Consider the following 22,863-nt stretch of genomic DNA (forward strand, 5'->3'; position numbering starts at 1 on the left):
GAACATGTATGCTCTTCAGAAGGCTACAGGTTAGTAAGAAAGACAAAGAGAAAGCCAGATGCACCTTTCCCTAATTTAGAATTTACAGGAATATTCAAGACTGTCCAATGAGACAAGTGGTGGTGGTGTGTGCTTTTAATCCCAGCCCTTGCGAGGCAGAGGCAGGGGCATCTCTGAGTTTGAGACCTGTCTGGTCCACAGAGCTAGTTCCAGGGCAGCTAGGGCTATTACACAGAGGAAACAATGTAAAAAAAAAAAAAAAAAAAAAAAAAAAACCCAAACAATATCAAAAACAAACAAAGATGGTTTGATAGTAAAACAAGAGATGGGTTTTCAACTCAATAGGATATTTCCCAGAGGGAGACAGAGCAAGAAGGGGACTCCTAACATTCTAACGGACGTAGTTTCTAATACACAAGTAATCCATTACCATATCTGTGATGGCTTATCTTGATTGTCAGCTAGCTACATCGTGAGTCAACTAAAACCCAATATCTAGGCTCAGTTGTGAGGGATTTTCTTAGATTATTTGAAACAAGGAGACACACCTTGAATTGGGACTATGCCTTGTTGCCATCCACTGAAAAGGATACAGAAGGAGAAAGCTCTGCTCTTTGCCTGATTGCCCTCACTCTTGCTGGCAACATGACCTGTCCTGTTGCTGAGTCCTTTCTTTGCTGGTATTAAAATCAGCTGTGTTGGCATTCCAAAGTAGATTGCCTACAAGCCACTCTCCAGGACACCAATGCCAGATTGGGACCGCTCAGACATCCAGCGTCACAGACTGAGAAACTACAAGATTCCCCATTTTCCTTTGAGAGACAACCATTCTTTGAACAACTGGGACCAAATCTTGTAAGCCAATCTGTTAAATCCCCTTTTAATATATATGTATATTCATATTCATCCAGCTATTTCTGTTCCTTTAGAAAATGCTGATTAATACAATGGCCCTCACATAACTCACTAAAGAATAACAGATGTAGAATGAGCTTTTAGAATTGCCAATTTCACTGAGTGTGTGTGGACTTGCTTAAATAAAATAATGATATGGTGTGGAAACAATAACCATGGGATAGATTTCCAAAGGTTCCAAAAAGCAACATCATTTTAGATGACAAAATAATATAAATGCCTTCTCACCAGTTTGCTGTATATAATCAAATAACTAGCTCTTGGGCTTTACTGACAGTACAAATAGACTTTGGAATCGTTCCAGATCAGGACGTTTATTTGAGAAATTACAGTGGGAATAAATGAGACAACTAACTGTGTGTTTAGATAGCACTATACCCAACATCAAACTTAAATTATAATTGGATGTAATGTTTGTTTAGCAACAGAGGATTTATTCGCCTTTTCCTCTGCTAGTGAAGGATGGCAGGCTTGGTATTCTACTGCAACGACAGCTCAAATGATGTGTGTGCACACACCTCAGCGTGGAGGAATTCTCCATGGCAAAAAAAGAAGAGACTCTCTCCCTTCCAAGTTGCTGTTGCTTTAAATTATATTCACCCAAGTTTTTAAATGGTAGAATGTATGCTTGTAAATAGTTTCTAGTAGACACATGATTTTCATAAATCATTCGAGTAGCAAAATGTGCAGTTACTCAGAAATTTAGGTTGCTTTAAACAATAGTTCAAAGTAATAAAATTCAATTGAGACTTAAATCAACAAAATGTTTATTCAGGTACCAGTAAAGGAATATGCCCCAAATAATTTTCATTGATGTTAAGTCATAGCCCTACTTTATACTAATCATAAAGAATCAGCTTTAATTTCAAGAATTTCCTTACAATTTGGCCCTGTTTAATGCTTTGTGGCCAGAATGCACTCCTATGAATCTTATTTATTTATTTTTTTAAAGAAGCAATTTCAAGTGACAGAGTGGATACTTAGGTTTGACTTTAAAATGCAAATAATAATAATAATAATCACTTAGAAACCTAGAGCACTGTTTACCCTCAACAAAAACTTTCAAATACTTGAAAAAATACTGTTTTTCAAAATGTAGCATTATAGAAAGTCAATACCATGAGAAGTAAGAAAATTACCATCCTGTCTAGTGTTTGTGACTTCTAGTCACATATTGGGGCTTGGCCTGAGTTTCCTTAAACACTTACCAATACTTAAATTCTTTCTGAGGTCAGTGTATTCTAGGCCAGTGTTCAGTCAATTTTAAATTTGTGTGAATTCTCTGAGAATTTTGTAAAATATCTTTGGAATATGTTCACCATTAACTCCTTCTGGTAACTCTTGCAAGATCTACTCCCCAGCTTTCTAACCCCTCCTAGTCTGTGTTGTCTTTTCCGATTTTGAAATAAGTCATCAGCTCCAGTTTGTGCTGACAAGGCATTCCTGGGGTGGGCCAGCCACCAGAGCATGGATGCCCTACGAGGAGCCACACCTTAAGTAACAGTGACTCCTCCTCCCCTAGAATTAATCCACTGTCCAAATCTCCTCACTCGGAGTGGGGGAGCTCATGAACTTTTTCCCTTTTATCACATGTAGTGATGGTTCACATCTACCCAGTCAAAAATAGAGTCTCCCTGTCTACACAGGACAGTGTCATTGGGCTCAGGAGGCCACACTTTGTTGGCACATTTTAGTGTTCCTAAACTCAGGGTGACTGACTGAAAGGACTGTCGCCCCCTTTTAAAATGCCTTTATTTACCTTTTTAAATCCAGTAGGTGCGGTGTGACTCTCATCTTACCCGGACTTTTTACATATACACACTAAAATACCACCTACTTATTTTTAAAATCTATCTCTGTGTTTAAATGATGAAACCATAAAAGCAAAAAAAAAAAAAAAAAAACCATCAAAAAACAAAACAAGAAGTTTTTAGACATTGGATAATAAAGTATAAAACATTATTTCTGAGAAAAAAAGAAAGGAATGATATTGTGAGTAGAGGCAGCTTCAAGACTGTAATGCTAGAGAGAAAAGTAAAACAAAGAGAGTTGAGCTGAGAGACAATGGTTCTTTCTTCGAAAATATGAAGAAGCTAAAATTTACAGGAACAAACCTAATGTGCTCAGAATGGGAGCTGTGCTGTGAGAAGTCTGGAGACATGCAGGAAAACAGTTGAAGCTTTGGTTGAATTTAATGTGCACAGGAAAGAAACGAAACTCTATGGTACAAGAAAGTAAAGCATTGAAGACACCTAGGATGAAACATTTCTAGAGGTCACAGAAACCTTAGGTTGTTTAACAGTTCCGATTATAAGGTGGGAGAAATTCAGCAATGAATTGGGTTATAAGAAGGGTCAGAGGGAGATGCACTTGCCATAGATTTAAGGGTATTTTTTGGCACCTTCCCTATGAAAACATAAAAGCAAGCATCACAGGGGTCCAAATGATCTGTGAATAAACAGTGTACAGGCATGCAACAGAATATACAACGCATTTTACCCAAAGTCCCCCCAAAATACGGGGAATGAGAACTAAAGCTGGAGGACTTGTAACATGATTCATTCCTTCCTAGAAAACTACAGCAACCAAAACATTACACTGTTTACACAATTATATAAGAAAATAGAAGAATCCAAGAATCATGAACATGAGGCCAACTACTTTAATAAAGAAACCAAGCTAATTAAACAGGAAGTCTTTTCAATAAATGATGTTGGAAAAATTGGACAGCCATAACAAAGTGAATTTGATTACCTCGAACTAGAGAAAACTTGATATTAAATGTGGAATGTGAACCCAAATTGAAGAGCTAAAATTATAAAATTTTATAAAGAAATAACAGGAAAGAAATATTTAGACTTGGGAAAGCATATTCTTCCAAGGCAAAATATAAGAAACAGAATCCAGAAAAGAAATGATACAAGAAACTTATTCATTCATATAAAAATTAGATAAAGATACTAAGTAAAAAGCAAGTTATATTCTTAGTTTTAATGTGTGTGTGTTACATAATGTTCATTTAGAATACACAAATGCCTCATATAATTATTGTTATCAATGGGAAACAACCTCAGAATAAAAGTGAGCAAAGTATTTGTAATAGCTTCATAAAAGGATATACATATAGCCAATTGCTAATTAAATAAGCAACACAATTCCCACCAGTTTAACATTAAACATTGCAAAAGATAGGAATACACAACCAACTAAATCATTAAAATCGAAATAGTCAGAATTGTTTGTGTTGGCAAAGATGTGGAGTATTCTTAAGAGAAATTAAAATTTTTAGTTTGTGAATAAACTGCTGACTCCCACACTAATGCTCATAGCAGAGTAATTAATGAATGTCCTAAACTGCCTATCAAATGTAAACAGATAAGCAAGTTACAGGAGAGTATACAACGTAATATCATTAAGCAACTAAATAGAACAAATATCTGATGTTCGCAGTATGATGGATAAACTTCAAAAGTGAGGGATAAAAGACAAATCAAATTCACTGTCCTCGAGACTAGAAAAAAACACAACTGAGAGTCTCATAGAGGTGAGAAAATTACTAAGCTCATCACAGTAGCAACAGGAGCGGTAAAGGAGAGCTGATTTTTTCGTTTGTTTGTTTCTTTTTTCGAGACAGGGTTTCTCTGTAGTTTTAGAGCCTGTCCTGGAACTAGCTCTTGTAGACCATGCTCGCCTTGAATCCACAGAGATTTGCCTGCCTCTGCCACCCAAGTGCTGGGATAAAAGGCGTGTGCCATGAGAGCTGACTTCAAAAAGGCGCAAGGGATGGTTAATTTATTGCAATTGTAAGTCAAAGCTCATTGCACATTAGATAAATGAGTTTAAATCTCATTTAATTAGTGATTGGCAAACATCGAGCAACAAAGAACCAAGCCTTCCCTGAATGCCCATCTTCCAGAAGTTCCTATGTTCCCTGTGATTCCTAAAAGGAATACGTATGTCCTATTCCACTTTTCCCAGAATGGAGCCTAGAAGTCCTTAGGGCTTCTCCTGTTTTACTCCAAATCAGTGGATTCAAATAAGCATAAGGTGTCTGCTCTCGGCAGTCCACAACCTCACTGAAGCCACTGGGTCCTGGCCTGTGGCATCGTTCATGAATACTTCATGGGTGATTCTTCGCTGCTGATGCTCAGAGAGAGTCTTGATCTGCATAGGGGAAAACAGGACTTTTCTAACGACAGCTAGTTAATTTTACTCTTCAGATTTCTTTTAATCACTTCCTGTAAATTAAAGCCAAGTTAACTTGACACAATTTTAATAGGATATTGGCAAATTAATTTTTTTGTCTCTCTTGTTTCACAGATGTATTTTCTTTTTCTTAGAATGAGATAGTTATTTGAAGTTTTAGTATAGATTTATTTTCCCTTCCCCTTCTATTTTGTAGGCATCATAAATTCAACTAATAAGTGTGTCTGCCACAGTAAAGTGGAAAATAATGACCAGTGTCTTTAAGACAGTCATTGATAATTCTATATTATTTTGTGATGTGATATTGGGTTGAAGTGTTCAGTTACAGACCTGGTCTGAATGGAAACTCTTTAAGAAAACAATCAGCTGACAACAGTGATCCACTCACCTTACAGCCGGTGACAATGCTGTGACCCCAGGTGTTGGGAACACACTCAGAACATTTTTCTCCAACGGTATTGGGAGGGCAAATACACTGGCCAGTTTTCGGGTCACAATTGTTGCCCAGATGGGAACAGTCACAAGCTGCACAAGGGAAAGAGAGAAAGCGAAGATCAATCAAAGAAAGGCAAAATTTGATATAACATGCTGAATTCTTAAGGCACTAATTTGTTCTTTTCATTTTTGATACTATGTTTAAGGATCCTTGAAGGGGGGATGTACATACTTTGTTATTTATACTATAGTAATATTTCCCAAAAGCATTACATCAATAATTGTTGCATTTCACTTAGTAATTTCAAAATTTTAGCACTTTTCACTTTTCTATTTCAAGAAGGAAAAGATATCTGTTACTAATTCTCTCCTATTTATCATCTACCCAGATACTATAAAGTCTAATGTTTTTGTTCATGTATTTATTTCATTTATTGATAATTAGAACAACGAGGGACAGCCATCTTTCCAGGTCAGTGGGTTTTTGTGTGTTGAGGTTCGGGGTGTTTGGGGGTTTAGTGGGGCAGAAAAGGGAACGTTGAGGTACAAGTCCATCTACAATCCATCTATGGTCTATTCAGCTGCAAATCCAAAGGAACTTGGTATGTTGTCCCTTTTGTCTGGAGCTCTATAAGTACCTGCATGTGCTATCAGAGAGTGACTTTCTTGTTCAGAGTTTCTTGGCTCACCAGATCTCTTTATTCTAGATCCTAAGAAACTACATAGGGACAGGGAAGCTGTGTTCATCTGGCTGTTTCCTGTTGTGTAGGGGTGGAGTCAAGCTTCTAGTGTCTGTCCTAGGACTTAAATGGGATTTAGCTGTATATATTTCAAGTTTATAAATACATTCCTTTGCTGTAAAAATTAACTCTTTTCTTCCTGATAAAGATCTTGATTTTCAATAAAACCAACAAACCCAGCATCTTAAATCTAGTACACCATGTGTGTAGTTGCAAATAACAGAGTAATTTTAGTTTTATGTATCTTTTAAAATAGTTCCATCATGAAACTTTTAAAATAATTTCTAATTTCTTTATGACCCAATTTAGTACTTTAATTCCAAAATATTTTTCTCACTAGAAGCAAACTATAAGAATATGAATTTCCTACTTATTGTTTGTTCTCAAAGAATGTAAGAATTGGCCTTCAGAAGACCTTCAAAGTTAACCATGAGAAGTGATGCATGTCACTCAGTGTGTAGACTCGATTCAACTGGAAAGAATACAGTTAAGCACAGCACTTGATTTAAAAGAAGTTATTGCAAGAAAATACATACCAAACACTTGAATTCAAATTGAAGATCAATGTTGTCTGAAAGCTTTCAGTTGGTGAACTGATGGTTAAATCATTTTAATTGAGTCTAGTTAGATATTTGATTCAGTTGAATTTTAAGGGGTCATAATTATCATTACTCAAAGTGTTTCATCGCAGCTGTGAATGTTTAACACCATGCTTGACATAGAGTAAGTACAAATAAATGGCAGTGGTTATTGTCTTTGCTATTGTTATTGTTTTTGCTAATTCTAAGATAATAGATTTATTTATATATGACATTCATTAAGAAGAAAAATAGCATTATGTCTAAATTTATCTAATAAGAAATATGATGGGACAGTTTGAATCATTATTTGGAAATACAAATTCTCTATGTAGAATTTCAGTGTAATCATACTTGAGTAATGAATTAGTTTTCTCTGTCGATGTACAATGTGTATTACAATTTTAAATGTTAATAAAGATAATGGTAAAAAAAACCAACAATACTGATAGCCAGCCTTTACTCTAAAGCTATTATTAACTTAGTGAATTCCTACAAATCCTCACGGCATAGATAATGTTGATAACCTAAGGTAAAAGATGAATTTTGCAGAAAGAAAACATAGTCAAAGCAAACATCCAAGGTGATAAAATTAGTTATTGATTGGAACACTAGATACATATAGGCTATTTGACATGAGGAATACTCTTTCCTTTGGAATTTTATTAATTAACTAATTAATTAATTTCCATTCCAATCACATTTTACTATTTCTCCTTCCCCAAAACCTCCACTCCCCCCAACCACTACTCCTCCTTTCTCTTCAGAAAAGGGCAAGCCTCCCATGTATATCACCTAACCACGACATATCTGTTGACGGAGACTACTTGTTTGCTTCCTGGCTGCCCAGACCTGAAATAATAACTCAGAAAGCTAACCATGCGGGCAGCTGGGCGCTGGGAATGCAGCCCCACCACTCTTATTACAACAGAGTGGCGTTCAACGTGATTAACTAATGCCACGTAAAACCTGAGAGGGCTTAAAAAGGAGAGAGAGAGAATTTAAGACAGCTTTTTGCTGTTTGTGGGTTGCGTGCCGCAGAGAGAAATTGTCCTGACTCAGCAGTAGGAAAAAACTGGCTGTTTTAAAATGCCGGCTTTCTGGGCTGTGCCGCCATTGCGATCTCTGGCTCCTGCAGGAGACAGAGCTTTTGAATGGAACATTTGTAGTAAAATGCTACGGCTTGCTTGATGGCAATGTAGACTGCTGTGTGCCTGGAACTGTGTGTGGCTCAGGGGCACCAAAAGGTTCTGAGGCAGGAGCGGCTCAGCTCCACCATGCTGAACTGTGCAGGTCTCAGACAGGAACTACCGTAATTACCATAATAACAGCGCAGTTAGGTTTAGACTGGCAGTAAACAGGCAGTACAGTATTATCCCTACATGGTACAACTTAAGTTTTTAAGAAGTGCTTAACATTTTAAAAAATGCTCCTAGATAGTAAAAAAATTAAAGATTCACAATAAAACAGATTCAGACATAAAAGACCACTAAATGAGTCACAGTGTTGGATGAATGTACATAGGCTTGGGAGAGAGAAGAAAAAAAATATAAAAAATAAAGTTAATGCCTTAAAAAAAAGAGGTAAAGTCTTTAAAGAGACAGAGTACAGATAGTTATAGATTAAGAAAAATAAAGAAAAATAAGCCACATAAAAATAAAATATTCACAGAGAGTCTGGATTCTTTATATTATTATGTTTTCTTTAAAATTTTTGACTGTAAAGTAACTAAGTACAGAGAGACATTTCATTATATGGGCTGCCAAGTGAAATCAGAACGGATATCATGAGGGTATGACTTCAAAATTTGGGTCTAAGGATATGATGCTTTGGAGAGGGTCTTCTTTTGTTTTCACAGAGGATAAGACCCTGAGGATTACGTCTATCCCAATATGGTATGATAGACCACGCCCTCCTGAAAGGTTGCTGTAAACACCCTCAAAAAATTACTTCACTCAATTGCCAACTGAGATGACCCTGACACACAGGTTATACCATGAAAGACCTAATTAACGATATCCCCATTCAGCAGAAAGCAGTTTGGAGAAAAAAAAAACTGCACTCATATTTCCAAATATTGTTTATAAATATTCTTTTACATTTAAAGGGAGATATGATATAAATATAAATAATTTACATAGATATAAATTTTGCCTTATTGATAAAAATTTAAGGTCAATTTTGTTATATGTATATGTATTTCTGATATTTATTAAGGTATTGTGATTGTATAGTTTATTTAAGAATCTAATATATAATTAAAAATATATAGAGAGATATATTTCAATTAGATAGACATTCTTCATATCTTTCAAAGACTACAAAATATGACATTTAAATGTTTTAATAACTTAGGACTTTTCATGACAATAAGACACGTCTGCTCCTGGCAACACCAATCTACTTCGAGAGGAAGATGGGCATCAAAGAGGCTCTTTATGGAGTTGGGTAGCCATTTGGGAAAAAAAACTGCTCTTGCCTGGACTGTTACATAAACTGGACACAAAAAACCTGCAAAAAAGGGACTGCTAAACTTGCCTAAAGGTGAGATGGTCTTTCGGGGTTCCTGATTTATAAAAGAGTTTATGAGACATTCTACAGGACACAACAAAAAGTAACTAAATTGTCTTTAAAATTTTCCTGCTTCATAAAAATGTCTACTAAAAACTATGGGCCTGTAGGCCAAAGATGGATGACCCAACAGTACAGAAAAACTTTGGGTGACTGTCCAGGCAGCGAGATGTCTCTGTCATTTCTAGAGTTTTGTACTTCTTGTTTGCTTAGGTAATATTAGGTCCTTCTGGAGTCTTTGATGGAGTTAAAAAATGGATACATAGTTGTAGTTTTCCTTAGTTATGGTAAAAAATTAAATAGATATAAATATTTTAACTGTAATTCTTGCTTGATAACTGTTTTGCTATATGTAATTTTACAATGTTAAAATAAAAGCCTTCTTTTTTGTTTAAACAGAAAAAGGGGAAATGATGTGGGAGTGATTTCTTTCTAATCTGTTGCTTTCATTGGTTAATTAATAAAGAAACTGCCTTGGCCCATTTGATAGGCCAACCCTTAGGTGGGCGGAGTAGACAGACCAGAATGCTGAGAAAAAGAAGCCAAGTCAATGAGTCGCCATGATTTTCCCACTCCAGACAGACGCAGGTTAAGATCTTTCCTGGTAAGCCAGCTCGTGGTGCTACACAAAATATTAGAAATGGGTTAGATCAATATGTAAGAGCTAGTCAATAAGAGGCTGGAACTAATGGGCCAGGCAGTGATTAAAAGAATACAGTTTCCATATAATTATTCCAGGTAAAGCTAACCGGGTGGCGGGACGCAGCCCCACCGCTCCACACAACAAATTAAATCACTGCTAGGCCAATCATTTAAGTGTATTGCTAAGTAGCTCTTATATCTTAAATTAACCTATTTCTATTAATCTGTGTATCACCACAAGGTTGTGGCTTATTGGGCAAAGTTTCGGCATCTGTCTCCTCTGGGGGCTACATGGCAACCCTGCCTTCTTTCTCCCAGCATTTAGTTTAGGGTTCTGGCTTAGATATGTTCTGCCCTATCACAGCCAAAGCAGCTTCTTTGTTCATTAACCAATAAAAAGCAACACATATACAGAAGGACTTCCCATAACGCATATCAAGTTACAGTAAGACCAGGCACCTCTTTTCCTATTAAGGCTGGATGAGGCAACTAAGTAGGAGGAAATGATCCTGAAAACAGGTAACAGAGTCAGAGATAGTCCCTGCTCCACTATTAGGAGGTCCACAAGAAGACCAAACTATACAACTGTAACTTATGTCGTGTAGGAGGTTCTTCTGTTTATGTGTTGCCTTCATTGGTTAATGAATAAAGAAACTGCCTTGGCCTAGTTGATAGGGCAGAACTTAGGTAGGCAGAGAAGAGATAATTTAATTCTGGGAGGAGGAAAGCAGAGTCAGAGAGAAATGCCATGGAGCTGCCAGAGACAAACATGCTGAATCTTTCCCGGTAAGCCACTGCCACTTGGCAGTATACAGATTAATAGAAATGGGTTAAACCAATATGTGAAAGTTAGCCAATAAGAGGCTAGAGATAATGGGCCAAGCAGTGATTTAATTAATACAATTTCTGTGTGGTTATTTTGGGACTAAGCAAGCCGGGCGGCAGGGATGAACAAGCATCCCTCTCCATTGCAGCACTTATATGCAGAGGGCCAAGAACAGTTCTATGCAAGCTCTCTGGCTGGTAGTTGAGTCTCAGCAAGCCCCTATGTGCCCAGGTTAGTTGATTCTGTGGAAATTTTTTGTGATGTCCTGGCCCCCTCTGGTTCCCATAATCCTTTCTCTGCCTCTTCTACAGTATTCCCCATGGTCTGCATAGTATTGGGCTGTGGGTCTCTGTATCTGTTTCCATCACTTGTTGGGTACTGTCTGATGACAACTGGGATAGGCAATGCTCTATGAGTATTGCAGAATATCATTAGGAATCATTTCATTGAATTTTTTCCCCAATCATGTTTGGTTCTATCCTAAGTCTCTGGGCCATCCAGACTCTCTGTTCTATCCTTCCAGGCAGTGTCAGGGATGGGGTCCTTCTCATGATATGTATCTCAATCTGGACCAGTTGTTGGTTGGCCACTCCCATAATTTCTACACCACCTTTACCCCAGTATATCTTGTAGGCAGGGCTAATTTGTAGGGCATAGGTTATGTGGCTAGGTGGCAGTCCCAATCCCTCCACTGGAAACACTGCCTGCTTATAAAAAGTGGCTGATTCAGGCTGGGAAAAGGTCATCCTGAATGAGGTAACCCAGACCCAGAAAGATAAACACTGCATGTACTCGCTTATAGGTGGGTATAAAGTAAGGATAATGATGCTACAATCCATAGACCCAAAGAAGCTAAGTAACAAGGAAGCCACTAGGGAGAACACATGCATCTCACTGTGAAGGGGAATAGAAGAGACACACAGGAGGGCTAGGGAGGGCTCTGAAAGGGGGTGGGCATTGGAGAGATTAGGTGGGAGTAGGATGAAGGGAGAGAGTTCCAGGAAAGATAACTGAAATTGGGGCATATCTAGGATGACCCAGAATCTTAAAACAATGGAAACTCCTAGGAATCTATTAGGGTAACCTCTAGGTAACAGGAGGTTAGCAGGAGGAAACACCTAGCAGGAGGAAACACAGAGCATGAGGAATACTCTGATACTCTTAATTTGTAAAATCTCCTGTTGAATATAAAGAGAAACAGACAGCAAGATGACTGCCATCATTCATTTCTCTTCTCCTGTACTGCAGACAGAATGTGACCCAGCTTGCCTTATAGTCCTACCACCATGGCTACTTCATGAGGTTAGAATATAAACTCAAGCTATGAGCCCAAAAAGCACTTAAGTTCCCATTGTCAGCCATTTTGTCAGAGACATGAAAAATACTGATACGCAGTTATAATCATACCCAGTGTGATTTATTTTTTTATTTCTCATTATTCTGTTTCTCTGACTTAAAATACAATTAAATTGGCTTTTTAGCATGTTATCACAACTTTGTAATTGTAAATATTCTTATTTTTATTAATAACTTTTGCTAGTAGAGTTCATTGAATATATAAAAGACCCTGTTCTAGAAAGTTTTATTTTATTTTATTTTTTATCAACTTGACATAAGATAAAACTATTTGGGAAGAAAGAAACTCAACTGAGAAATTACTCCAACAGACTGGCTTGTGGGGAACTTTTTTGATGGGTGATTGAAGTGGGTGGACCCACTTTCATGTGGATGTTGCCACCCCGAGTCTGGAGGTCCACGGTTGTATAAGAAAGCAGGCTGAGCAGGCTACGAGGATCACACCACTAAGTCATACTCCTCCATGGCCTCTGCATCATCTCCTGCCTCGTGATTCCTGCCTTGAGTTCCTGTTCTGACTTCTCTTGGTGATGGGGTGTGATCTAAGTATTGTAAGCTGAAATAAACCTTTTCTTCTACAAGTTGCTTTTGGTCAGGATGTTTTATCACAGCAATAGAATCCCTAACTTAGAGGGCTTTGCATTAATTCATATCATGTTGAAATATTAATGAGAATTGCACTTAAGATCAGAATATTTTAAGTGGTTCTTTATAGTTTTTAGTGCTATTGAATATTAGATTAGAGATCACACAGGTCTTAGGTGATCTCTATCACATCACAAATGACTCAAAATGATTTTTCCCCCTTTTTTTCTGGTGAAAGCCATCAGCGTAGAATTCAGGAGGTGCTCTGAAAGACACTGGTACCTTAAATACTTTGCAATATTATTTTGATTCTCACATGAATTTGCTTCAATAGTCAATGACAACATTTTAAAATCTTGCCATGGTGCTGAGTACAGTACAGAAGAGGTAAGAGCTGTCAAAGAACTTAGTAAACAAAGGTGCAAATCATTTTTGTGGTTGTTGGAATGCCATCAACTCTAAATTTGTGATATATAAATCAAAGCTAATTTCAATCTTTAATTTCACTCCTAGGGTGCTAACTCATTGATTGATTGTGTGTGTTGTGTATGTGTGTGTGTGTGTGTGTGTGTGTATGTATGTATGTTTAGTTCATGATTTGTGTGAAAGCTCTGGCTGGACATAGGAAAAACATTCTTGCAAGGAATCATGTTAGGAACTACAACCTGTATTTTTCCATGAAATAAATATCAAGATACAACTCGTTTCTCTCCCAGAATGTAAAGCCTTCTGAGGCAACTTTGATACAAGCTTGGTTTTTCTACCAGACACAAAAAAATCAAGACAAAATCAAAACTCCCTTAATTCTTGTGTCCATTTTGTGTTTGGTAAAATTGAGTTCTCTTAGTTTGAAAGGAATTTAAGAAAACAATGGCACAAAAATCCCTGGAATTTGATTTTTCAAGCTGTAGAAGTCATGGGAATAGAGGACACAGACAAAAGGGCACATCCACATCGGGATCGGCTGATTGTTGCTCAGTGCTTGCAAGCATAGTTACATGCAGGGTAGCGTTCCCAACTGTGCTGTGTTCTATTTGTTAATTATTACAAATTAGCATATTCATTACTTTAAATATTCTGCATCACATACTTTTTTCAACCTGCATTCTCTTTAACAGAACAAACTGTTACAAGAACCAGCAGCATAAACTCCAAGAACAAATGCCCAGGACAGTAGTCTCGTTTACAGACCTGTACAGCCTCCTTCTTGGAAGTTGAAGTAGCCATGGGCACAACGGTCACATTTCTTCCCTGCTACTCCAGGCTGGCACCAGCACTGCCCACTCTCATCACAGTCAAATGACTTCGAGCCAAAAGAATTACAGTTGCAGGGAACACACCCCCTTCCCAATTGCAGGCCGAAGGTTTCAGGCTGGTGTGGAAAAGAAAAGAAAATATAAATCTCAGCAAGTGAACTCATACTAACAAGAAGCAAAGAATCTAGAGAGCAGTCGGCAGTGAGGAACCCATGAGTCACCAGGCTCTCTGGTGGCACTGACAAATGTATTATTCAGTAGATTTTCTATGTTGACAAAGTGAAACTTATGGTTAATTAGACATATCATCAAAATTAATTATCAAAATAGGCACTATGTTGTCATCTTAGTTTCAAAAGCCTTTGTATAATCTTCCTTGGTTCTAATAGCAATGTAAAATAGATTATGCATTACCTTCCTGGTTTTAATTTAACATTTTACTCACTTTACTGCTAATATATTAAATTGATTACTTTCAGATTTTGTGAACTACCTGTGCTTGGTTAAGACATTTTCAAAAATAATGATCAGGATTCTAGTCATTAAAGCCAGTCTGTGAGAAAAGATCAATGCACTAGATTAGAAAAGTAAGGCCAGCCTGTTCATCCAAGTTTGAAACTGCGGGTCCCACATCTATCTGTACCGATTCATCTTCCACCCAGGCTTATATTACCAGCTGTGAAGACATCCTTGAAATGCATGATACCAGGCCCAGGATAACTATGATTAAAAACACTGGTGAATTCAGGACTCATCGCTACTATTAGAAAAATGAGAACCACACATCATACTTAAAGCACACCACTTTTCTTTTATAAATAAAAACTATGTCACATTATTGTGGCATTTTAATCTGGAAAATTACTCCTCATAATTACTTCTTTGTCAAAATAATTTGTATTTTGGAAAATTAGACTTCATAATTACTTCTTGGTAAAAATTAATCTTGCCATTTATTAGGAATCACCTGAAATGAATAAGCTTCATTATATTTTTAATATTATTGTTAGCAGTATTAGAAATAAATTTGAGAAATTAAAATTATAATGAGAATTAGACTTAATATGACTAGCTAAGAATAGTTGCATTGTTTAAAACGTACAATGAGTTGATTGAACATGATAATCATGATAAATTTTTACTGTTCACCATATTTTACGTTCTATTTGTAATTCAGATTTCATCATTTTAAAGTAGAAAGTATATAAGCAGTGACAACAAATAATTTTAAAATTAAATTCACCTACATATATATAAAGAAAAATGAAAACAGATTTTATTAATAAAAATATTTCAATGTAAAATCCTTAATCTCAGAGGAATTATCAGATATTAGAACAATGAGTAAATAACAAGCAAGCTTGTTACAGATTGTTTATCATAGCATGTAATTCTGGTGACACTCAAATCTCCACCGTTAGAGAAAGTACTGAATAAATTAAATTATAGTACATTCATGCTATAAAATGAGAAGCAATTAAGTAAAATCTATTTTGAAGCAGTTTTAACGGTAGGAGTACATCTATGATGCGACATCACATAAAAATTCTAAAAGCAGCACACACATTATCTAGACTGTGATTCCAATTACATTATGTACAATAACACATACATCCAGGCAAACACAAACACACACACAGCCACATGCACATACACACCCAGAGACACATGCATACACACAGATACCAGACACCCACATATACAGAAACATATATACAGAGAGAGAGAGAGAGAAAGAGAGAGAGAGAGAGAGAGAGAGAGAGAGAGAGAGAGAGAGAGAGAGAGAGAGAGAAACACTTGAATTCCAAGAGAGTCTAAACGATAATGTGCTTCGGTTTTTTTGGAAGCAAAGCAGAAACCTAAATTTTATGTACTATTTTTCTTAATATTGAGTGGATGATGTGTGTTTGCAGTGAGAGTATGTGTCTCCCACACCAGAAGAGCCACTTTCCTGACTGGTCCTTTCCTCCCACTGTGGATTTGAGGCTGGAACTCAAGGTGTCAGGCACTTTCCCCACTGAGCCCACTATACTTAAATTTTCAACTATCTGAATTATAGTTGTAAAACTTCCCATTAGTCATTGTATTATAACTTTTCTCATATACTAAGCTTGATTGTAAAGACTGGACTTAACAATTATCTTTATTCCCGGAATCCTCCAGATTTAGCAAATACACTTATGTATGTATAGATATGCACATTCCTTTAAGGGGCAAATCAATCAAATATAAAATGGATTTCTAAATCACAGCTGTCATTAATTATTGTAAGACTGATTATATAAAGAAATAAATAAAACAAATGTTTGCTAAAATCCTTTTCTAATATTTATATATTGTAGTTCAAATAAAACTACCAAACTTCCTAATAAAACAATAAATTTTAATAAAATTTGTACTAATGTATCTATTCCACAGTTCAAAGAAAAGCTCTCCAATAAATAAAGTTGAGGAAGAATCTTGTAGTCTATAACTGAGATTACATAGAGCTCCCTTCCAGAACCCACAGAAAGACTGACGGCTCCCATCAGTACCTCTCACCTGGGGTAGTAACAAAGTCTAGCAGGTACATGTTGCTTCCTACATGCCAAGCACTGTTCTCCAACTATAACAAATATGAACTTCCCCTCAGATAGCTATAGCCACCTCCCTTTTGTGCGTAGTGTTGTAACAGAGGCACATAACACTGAGACCTGAAGCCTCCACCGAGACAAGTGGGCAATCAGGATCCCCTATTACTTAAAACTTTAAGATTTATTTTTAAATTGTATGTAGTGTGAGTGTGTGTACATGTGTGTGTCTGTGCCTATGAGTGTGTACATGTGTGTGTCTGTGTGTATATGTGTCTCTGTGTGTATGTGTCTGTGCATGTGTGTGCATGCATGTATATGTGTGTGTGTCTGTGTCTATGAGTATGTGCATGTGTGTGTCTGTGTGTATGTGTCTGTGAATATGTGTGTGCATGCATGTGTGTGTATGTGTGTGTGTCTGTGTGTGTGTACATCGACATGAGTGCAAATACTGGGGATTTAAATACACTGGAACTATGGCAACAGGTAGCTTGCTGTGAGCCTCCCAATGAAAAAAATTTTTGAAAGTGGAAAGCTTTCCTTCCTTTGTGTTTGTTCTTCATTTAAAGAGGGTTATGTGTTTCTTGTGTTTGATGTGTACATGAGCAGAATCACGGGTGGAAATTAGCAAAACCTTGGTGAAAATGATGTCAGGCTTATGTTAGCACTCCAGGAAGGTCACTTTTGATACCTTGGGTTCCCTCCAACAAAATTTTTATTTGGTTTGTCCACAGATATGCTTTCAAAAATATTTTATTTTATGAGTCGTTTGTATGTGTGAACACCACGTTGGTGCCTGGTGCTTACAGAGGCCGGGAGAAGAAGTTGCAGATATTTTTAGCTAGGTATTGGGACTCAAACTTGGGTTCTCTGAAAGAGCAGTCAATGCTTTTAACTGATGAGACATCTCTCCAACCCCCACAGCCATGCTTAATGGATACTTATGCACAAATTTTAAAAGTCAGGCTTTAGTCAGGCATTGCACAATTTCTGTATTTGCAATTTGCATACTTAGCGAGCAGTTTGCACACTTAGTTACCAAAATTTTTCGGCAAAAGGTTTCTAAGCCTCTTCAGCTACAGCCCAGGAAACAGCATGCCCACACAACCATGCAGTGCCTACCGGCACAGGGGTCCAATAGGTTCCCCTGGGGCACCCGTTGGAACCGCTGGAACCCCACATCCGAGGTGATCCCAGCACACGCTGCGCTCTGTGTGGCTGCTCCTCTGGATGGTGCACCTGCCTTCGGAGGTTGCACTGTTTCCCTACAAAGCCTGATTTACAGATACATCTTCCCGTCACATCACACTGTGGTGACACAGAGCCCAGGGGACTGCAGTCACACAGCTCACAGAATCGCTTCGCTGAGTCCCACCAAGTACTGAGCTTTAAAACCCAAGAGAAGGAAAAACAAGAAAACAAGGCAGAATTGAGCATATGGTATTATTCAAGTGATAGAAGCAGGGGTGTTTTGAAACTTTCTACTAAAGGCCAGTCTGACATCTGAAAATGACTTGCTTGTTGTGAATAACAAAACGTACCTATGTGAAAGGAGCTCAAACTGGCAGGCTCTCATGAGGGAACCTCAACATGGGGCAGGGCTATCACTGGAAACAGATACTGAAAACAACATTCTCATTGATGGAATAGTTCATTTTAATCAATCATAATTTCAATCATAGTTCTAAAACTATGATGAAAATTTTCACTATTTCCAGTGTTAATCCACTGAAACAAATTTTAAACGACAGAACTTGAAGTGTGTGTGTGTTGGGGGGTTGGTTGGAAGCAAAAGGAGTTGCACATTTTAACCTCCCTCAAGGTAAATTATTTTACTCCCCACAGGCTAGAATTAAATCTACGTTATTTGTTGAGTAAATACTTAAATTACAGCAATTATTATACAAATTTGCATGTAGGAACAAAGGTCAAATGCAATGCACAGTCAATTTTGTTGTAGTTGAGAAAATGTTTCATTGAGCACAGATATTCCATTTTCAGGAGTAAATAATTCTGACCCCTTTGTTTAATATGTGTATGGAATCCATCATTGAAAGGAGGTGAGCATGGTTCTTACCTTACACTCATCACAGCGCCTCCCCTGCACATTGGGTCTGCACTCACACTGCCCAGTTCTGGTGTGACAAACCTCTGAGAAGGAGCCATTGCTGTTACAATGGCAGGCTGTGAAGGCAAGATACATGGCAAATGAAAATACCGTCCCATGAATCCTAAATATAGATCGAGTAGCTTTCATCTGAAATGCTTGCAACCAGAGGCATCTCAGACACGAGCTATAACTTAAGTTGTGGAATATTTGCATAGACCTTTGTGATTAAACATCACTAATCTGAAAATCCAAGACCTGAAGTGCTGCAAATTTGTACAGGAGTTGTTAAAGGAAACTGTAGCTTATGGGAACATCAACACCTGAATCTATTGTTAGGATGCCTTCTAGTTAGGAGGTCTCTTTCAGACAATCCGTTATGTAATCCTTGTAACACTTTTACCTACTGTAGACATAGTTCATACATGCTTGGCATGTTACACTACTAAAATACTGATACAGTTGCTACTACAATCTTGAGATTAAGACAATGAAGTGTCTTACACAATGCCATAAGCTTAGTGTTATGGCAGTCCAGGAATCTGCTTGAGCCATGGAGTTCCCTGCTTCCTGGTTCAATGCTGTTTAACTTCTTCATAGACACATTAGGGCAACATCTACTTATTATAATTACACAGATAAAATACATACCTCTGGAAAGTTGAAGAAATTTTAAGAAATTTTCAGTATCAGTAATCCTCTTGACATAGAATTAATATCATTTTTGGCAAACATTTTTGAATATAATGTTTATTTACTATATGTCAGTTTTTGTACTAAACTCCAACAATAAGAATGAGTTAAATGAAAATATATCCCTTTTATGCTATGAAAGCACATAAGAGAACAGAAAAAATGTTTCAAATCTATTAGGAATGTAACACTATAAATACTAAAATTCATTTTTATTTTGTATTTTATTCCATATCCAAAGATAGAAAACATTCTTAGTTTAGTTACTCTTTTATCACTTTTGCATTAGAAAAAAATTATAAAGTTATTCTGAAACATATAATAACTGAATAACTCTAAAAGCTGTTTTACTTCTCTAATAGAGCTAGCAATTAATGGCTTTCTCTGCTTTTGACAAGTATATTTTTAATGGTATACATAATTTCACTGATACCAGTATAAAATTGTGAGAGGGGGATGACATGGGGTTTATTTATCTATGGCTTTGGCAAGTATGGTACAATATCACAGCTTTAAAGACATTAAAAGTAGCTACTCCCTCATCTCCTGATATTATTCTGCTCATTTGGCTCCAGGTTCTACTTCTCTTGACCATTTTCCTAAAATTTGCCCTACCTTCTTCCATCAAAGTTTGGCCTTTAGTGTCTACTAACTCAAGGCCACTAAGAGAGTAGCCGGGCCAATGACTACTCCTGTTTCTCAGTCAACATCACAAGGGGAGTCTACAGATGGAGTTGAAGAACAAGGTGAGAAAGCATATCATCATTAAAAATTCACTCTCATGTGAATATGACAATTGCTCTGCATAATGTAGTTTTACATAAATTTATTTAGTACATGAGCTTTGCAAATTTCAAATTATTAAGAATCACTAACTCCCTCTTTTAAAAGTAGGACCCACAAAGTTGAATTTACTGTAAAGATGGTGGTAACTGATTAATGTCATCTAAAAATAACAAAAGCAATAAATTTTGTGTTTATCTATACAGAAATAGGACAAATATTTAGATATTCTTCTATACTAGTGAAAATTATCTTTACACAATAAAGTACTGTTTTATTCAGAAATTTGTGTGTCTGTGCATGCATGCATGTGTGTGTGCATGTGTGTGTGTGTGTGTGAATTCTTTAAGATGGTCCCATTATGTAGCCCAGACTGCCCTAGATCTCTGTGATCCTCCTGCCTCCGTGTCATGAATACTGTGATTTTAGTGCTTAGCACCACAAGTTATGAACTTGCTTTGGATGAGGACTTATTCTCCATGCATAGAAGAGATATTATAATCCTGAAAGTATAAACATACTCACTATAATACTTAATAGTCTTTAAATCAAATTATATGCTGAAAAGCCTTAAAAATCACAACCAGATCTATGCTTCATAGCAAGTGGTACATAAACTGATGATGATTCATTTATTTTGGTTGTTGCTCTTCTCATATTTTTCTCTGTGCTCCTAGGACTTCATGCACAGATCATAATAAAATAAGTAGAATGTCCTTAGCTTTCTGGAGGGAGTTATTAGAAGATATAAAAAGAAGTCACGAAATGTATACTTAGATCTAGAATTAGTGAACTCCAATATTCACAGCTACCACAGGGATCACCTCCAAAGACCAACAATGGCAGTTATCTCCATTACCAACAGATTACCATATCCCCTGCCTGTGCTACACCCAATTATCCCCTTGGAAAACGTATGATCCTTTGGATATGAGGAAACCATTCCTAGAGTCCCATATCTGATTCTAAATTTCCCAGGTAGCCCACATGAACATAAGATATTTTTGTGTTTCCTGATATTTCACAGAAAGGCCAAATTCCACAGTGTTTAAAGTCACTCTGGTCTTGTGGGAAATTTTGTTTAGAAAGTCAGTCTGTGATTTTAAGAAATGCCAGTTACTCCAGAGAGTGATTTGTTTTGACTTAACAAATAACCATTCTGAAAGGACAAAAAGCCTACAACCAGCTTCTCAGTTTAGGAGAAAAGCATCCCTTCCTGAAATAGAATCACTGCTGTTTACAGTAGAGATAACAGGCAGAGTTTCCTGTGGTGTCTGCAATTCCCTAGGTCCTGGGACGCACCTCAGCATGAGTCTCTGCTTACATTAATTCAGCAGAAAAGAACTGCTGATGGTTTTATAGCTCTCTTCCTGAATACTGTATAGTTGCCAGTAAGATCCAGAACACTGATGTGGATTCATACTTTTAGAATTAATTCTCTTTTGCATATGGTGTTGTTATAAAGTAATTGTAACATAAGATAGTATTCCATATTGTATGGCTAAGGAGGAAAAGATTAGACGAGAAATATGTTGTACCAAACTGCCTCAAGCCTTTGAGTGTATTCTACAAATAATTTTGGCATGAGAATTAATCACTCAACTATCAGACGCCATTATGTAAAATCATTGTCATGTTCTTACACTTGTTATGAAATACAAAAACTTTATTTCTATAAAGTCTTCATATGAAAGCAAAACCAATTAACACCTGCTGAAAGGTAACATGCAATAATATGGACAAGTAGATTTATTTCAATCAAACAATTAAGTTGATATTAATGAAAAAGGCCAAATAAACCTGTATCATTTCTAAATTATTTCCTGTTACAGATTTAACTTCATTTTAAAAATTTCATTGCATATGTATACATAAATATGTGTATAACTTGAAAATCAACATTTAGCAATATAATACATTTTAAATGGTTTATTCTGTTCATTACTACAATGAAATATTTTGGAACATGCAGACTTTATGTCTTCACTGGGCATTCATCATCCATGTATCACCAATAATTTCCTAGTCTCCAATGCCCACTGAAGAACTCATCAGCTTCTTTGAGGTATCATACATCAATTCTGTCAGGGACATCAATAGTTCAGGACTTACGTTGACAGTTCTTTGCATCAACTGCGTCTCCAAAATATCCATCAGCACAGAGCTCACAGTACCGGCCTGTTGTACCTGGCTTACATATCAGACAGGAGCCAGACAAGCTGTCACAGCTGCCAGGGATGGAGAAGTCAAGGTTGTCATTGCATTGGCATGGCTGACATGATCCTCCAGGTATGGAAGGTTGTCCAAAATAGCCTTCTGCACACCTAAGGTAATAATTTCCAACAGTGACATTTTAGTATGTGTGTGGGGGGAGAGGAGCTCAAGAAACCCACCCCACTCAATGTTTACATATCTTTTGTATTCCTCTGCCAGGATAATGGATTTTCCTCTTAAGCGTTCCTTTTCTCAAATGCAGAGTGATTAAAAAAATGCTTTTCTGTAACTGTGCTATAGATACAAGATGAAATCTGCCAACTCCACTCATAATTAGATTTCAACAAAAAAATAAAATTTTGTCACTGACATTGAATATGGGCCCA

The 22,863-nt window shown here is 36.9% G+C and overlaps 1 protein-coding gene across 2 annotated transcripts in view; it reads right to left on the reverse strand.

Annotated features, from left to right (window-relative positions):
• The window catches only part of Lama2 (laminin subunit alpha 2), a 603,732-nt gene that overhangs the window by 191,427 nt on the left and 389,442 nt on the right, over nucleotides 1-22,863 (reverse strand). For both annotated transcript variants that reach the window (XM_057755686.1, XM_057755676.1), the window contains exons 19-22: nucleotides 22,376-22,587; nucleotides 18,758-18,864; nucleotides 14,046-14,226; nucleotides 5,510-5,646 (exon numbers count right to left, since the gene is read on the reverse strand). In XM_057755686.1, the coding sequence (XP_057611669.1) occupies nucleotides 5,510-5,646; nucleotides 14,046-14,226; nucleotides 18,758-18,864; nucleotides 22,376-22,587 (637 nt within the window). The remainder of the gene's footprint in view (nucleotides 1-5,509; nucleotides 5,647-14,045; nucleotides 14,227-18,757; nucleotides 18,865-22,375; nucleotides 22,588-22,863) is intronic.

The sequence above is a fragment of the Chionomys nivalis genome, chromosome 2, assembly GCF_950005125.1.
Source record: "Chionomys nivalis chromosome 2, mChiNiv1.1, whole genome shotgun sequence".
NCBI classification, from domain to species: domain Eukaryota; kingdom Metazoa; phylum Chordata; class Mammalia; order Rodentia; family Cricetidae; genus Chionomys; species Chionomys nivalis.